Raw genomic sequence first — 4,078 nt, 5'->3', positions numbered from 1 at the left:
GATCCGCAGCTGTCAGTAGAACTGACTGAGCAGCTGCTGTCGCTCGCACTGGCTGTAAATAACCTCAGCCGCACCCTCATTGTGACGTCACAGACACACACACAGCTGGATGGTCTCCGGGGGCTGTGCTACATAGAGTGCAAGGAGCCCTGCTTTATACTGCTATTGGGCACCAGCACTCTCACCAAAGCGGCAAGTAGAAAAAAAAAAAGTCGTGTTTTAAGGGGCGTGTCCGCGCGACTTAGAGGCGTGGCCATTGCTTTTGGCACGCTAGCCCCTCCCCCAATCTCCTAAAAACAGGCGCCTGCACCCACTCTCACCATGGTCATCTCCTGAGAGTTGGACTAAGGAGGTGACATCGGGAAAGTCACCTGAAATTAGGGCAGTTATATAAATTGCTACAGGTTGAGGTATGAATCCGTACCAAACAGATGTGTCACCTTTGTGTCAAGGTCTTTATTACATTGGTCTCATGTAAAGTATAGAGGACGAGGCTGGGTTTCTGTGAGCCCACCCATGAAACAGAGAATGCCACCTTATGGCCCTTTTCAGCACCCACCAGCTGCCATAAATAATCCCATCTCACAGAATGGCATCTTGTTTATCCTCATTACTGCAATACACGGCGCCATAAACTGCCTATTACCATGGAAATCCTCCCATTCATCCAACTCCTCCCAGCAGATGGAAGCTTTTTCACCCGCGGACCATCCAGCCGCGGGTTGACCTGAAAATACATGTGCGCAATCATACAGTAGGCACATCATGCCACATATTGTACCTTGCTTTCCAGCTTATGTAATTGATCCTTTTTGTCACAATAAAGTAACCAAATCCAGACTCCTTCCATAACTGCCAATTGTTCCTTATTTCCATGTCCAGTCATAGGTCTCCTGCAGTCAGGACCTCGCTGTGTCTGGTTTGGATAGTTTATACCAATTACCTGTTATACAGTACAGGAATGTCTTAAAAATAACTTGTTTGACAAGAGAAAGATGGGAGGAAACGACAGAGAAAGAGGAGGTGAGAGGGCTAAAAACAGCACCTGGTATTTGTTAAAAACTATTTCAAAGTTTTGGATGCCAACAGAATGCTTTACCAAGGATATGTCACGCATCTAAGACCCCTTACCGGGTCCAGCGGTGCCATCTCATGGTAATCTGCGATCCCCCTGGTCACGGCGTTCTCTCCTGGCGATTCCGTGATTGTGAAACATGGGCAGCACCATCTTGGATTTGCTCACATCACCGGCTTCCTGCAGTTAGGCTCACATGATCGGCACAAGAAGCGCCCTGTTTAAACCCTGTCTGGCACTCACTACAAGAACACTTCAATTAGAAATCAATATCCTGGCTCCAGTTGCTTCCTGCTTCTGTATGTTACCTGCATTGCCTAGTGCATTCTGCATCTGAATCAGTTTCCAGTTACCTACATTGCCAAGTGCATTCTGGATCTCACTCGATAGTATGTTAGAATGCTAATCCATTGCGTTCGCAATGCCGCCGCTGCACTACATAAGGACGCCCACTTTACCTTACACACATCCGTAATGTTTAGCAAGTGTGTGCAGACATCGGTACAATCGATTACCATCGCAGCCTCACGCACACTTGCACAAGCCTTGACCTTACTCAGAAATTTCTAACTCCTACACACGCTATCAGGCCTCAGGCTGCGTATGGCATCGCAGTGGCTAATTTATGCACGCCCCTGCAACGGCATGCGAACGCACTAGCACGCCTGCGTTTCCCCGGCCACCCCCTCTCATCACCGACAAACGGCACTTCCTGTCAATAACTCTGCGATGGGTCTGCGTAGTCACTGCTATCGCAATGGCTAGTTCGCGCACTGCGATGTATACGCAATACGCAACAATCGGCCGATTGTGTGCTTATTAGCAACTGCGTTCCTTGCTGAATCAGGCCCTCAGTCATCAGTTACCTGCATTGTGAAGTGCAATCTGCATCTGACTCAGTGCCTGATTCAGACGCACTCGCAAGCGCACAGTGTTTGCAAGCGGGTCGATGGTCCCCAATTGTGCAGGCGTCGCCTCCAGCGTGCGAATGCGCGAGACCCGTACTGCGACAGCAGCTCCGTCACAACGGGTCTCGCTACAAGACAGGGCGGCTGTCGATGTTGATTGACAGCTCGCCCCGTTTTGTAGGCGGGTAGGCTGCACAAACGCAGGAATTCCCTTAGGAACGCCTGGCGTTTGTGGGCGGCCCTACTGACATCACTCGTGATGTCAGTAGTGGACTTCCTGCTCTATTAGAGCAGGAAGTCCACTCGGGCTTGCGAGAGCCGAGACCCTACCACAAGGGTCTCCTCGCAAGCCCTATGGTCGCGATAATCGTGACCATCGCCAGGCCACCCGCAAAAGCTGTGGGTGGTCACCCACAGCTTAGCGAGCGGCCTGGAGGCCGGAAAAAAACCCAAAAAAACCCGCCCTGATTCAGAGCAAGCGCTCGCAAACAGCGAGCGCCTCTGAATCAGGCCCTCAGTCATCAGTTACCTGTATTGCTAAGTGCATTCAGTAACTGACTCTGGAGTGTACTGTATTCAACAAACATCCCAGTTATCTACCATCAGCACGGTTCCTGCACTTACACCTATTCCAGTGGGTGTCCTACAACACTCAGGTCCAATGTCACTCAGTATCTACATCTCCTGCATTCTATCACAAGTACTACCAGCACTCCATTCTTATTACACCTATAGTGCTGTACTGCAGTCCTGTGCAGCACGGCCAATCACACGATATCGCATGCGACCGCGGGAGTGCGCAAATCGGGCATACACACTGCACGATATGCCCAATTTGGCCAAAACGGGCCGATATCGTGTACCCAGCCTTAGAAATTCATGAGATGGACGCAGTCTCGATGTCGGACGCAATCGCCCAATGTTTTCAGTCTGTACATGCGTCCGAGTCACATTGTGCATGTGCCCTGACCGTTATAGCCCAAAGCTGCAGAGCGAATTTGGACGCAGAGAGAGGCAATGTCAATGGGAGTTCCTGAGTGGTGACCGGCTAGTCAGACGCGGGCGTGTCACGGTCAGCGACTGTGGGTTTTGCTGCAGTTGCAGTGATTTTTGGGAGCCATTCTGCTACTAGTGCAATGTCCGATAATGAGCCCGGTGTTGCATCTTAATACGCATACTGGCGGATTTGGGCCACAGCCGGTGGGCGTCTCTGTATGGAGACCATCAGCTGAGGCGTAAAGATGCAGTCGCTCTGCAGAAAAGGACGCAGTCACGGTTACATTTGTGCGCACCTCTGAATCAGGCCCACAATGCAATCTAAAACCTAATAGTTATGTTTGCAATTCATGTGCTTACTGTACAAATGACTATTGACATCCAAAATGGTCAGCTCAAAGCTAAAAATTCAAAGTGACAACAATATGTTGTGTTATTTACCTTAAAAAAAACCACTGAAATATAAAAACAATGAGACACTAGTCACTTTTATTCACAAAATACAAAAATCGGAACCATAACAGTAACCACGATTAATATTATCCAAAATCAACAGGTTAAACAAAACACAATATAACACAAAACACACAATATAAAACAAAACAGGTTGTGACAAAAAAAATCTTGTAGCATTTCTCATTGTGGAGACTTGTGTGACATCCGTTATTTGTTTTTCTTTCTAAATAGAGAAATAAAATTAAATTGGTTTTAATAATCTGAGACTAACAGAATAGCCGCCGTGCTTAAAACGTCAGGAAAGACCTGGGATGTGTATATGTGCTGACACTGGTGGGTGGTACGAGAGTGAAGACTGACAATAACCAAGAAGTGGGCTGCTGTATAGATACAGGTGATAGGCGATTACATTTCATACAAAATCTATAATAACTTTACATCTTCTTTTTCACTATATTCCACTGAGCAGAGTTAAGGTGCATCGGGCCGACATAATGTGTACTCACTATGGACGACCATGCTCGCTCCCACAGGTCGTCCATCGGGGTCGTTTCGTCGGCCTTCATGTAGGGCTGACGGAACGACCAAACTGCCGACGCCAGGTGAAGTGAGCCGGTGCCCAACATATCAGGCCGCCAGATCG

General features: G+C 48.4%; 1 protein-coding gene across 3 annotated transcripts in view; it reads right to left on the bottom strand.

The window, feature by feature from the left end:
• Positions 1–3,512: 3,512 nt before the first annotated feature.
• Positions 3,513–4,078, bottom strand: part of LOC148474470 (uncharacterized) — a 60,205-nt gene continuing 59,639 nt past the window's right edge. For all 3 annotated transcript variants that reach the window (XM_088458550.1, XM_088458552.1, XM_088458551.1), the window contains one exon: positions 3,513–3,658. In XM_088458550.1, coding sequence (XP_088314676.1) covers positions 3,643–3,658 — 16 coding nt within the window. In that variant the 3' untranslated portion in view covers positions 3,513–3,642. The remainder of the gene's footprint in view (positions 3,659–4,078) is intronic.

The sequence above is a fragment of the Taudactylus pleione genome, unplaced genomic scaffold (assembly GCF_031769625.1).
Source record: "Taudactylus pleione unplaced genomic scaffold, aTauple2 ptg000842l, whole genome shotgun sequence".
Lineage (NCBI taxonomy): Eukaryota > Metazoa > Chordata > Amphibia > Anura > Myobatrachidae > Taudactylus > Taudactylus pleione.
This window is presented reverse-complemented; position numbering and strand designations above follow the sequence as displayed.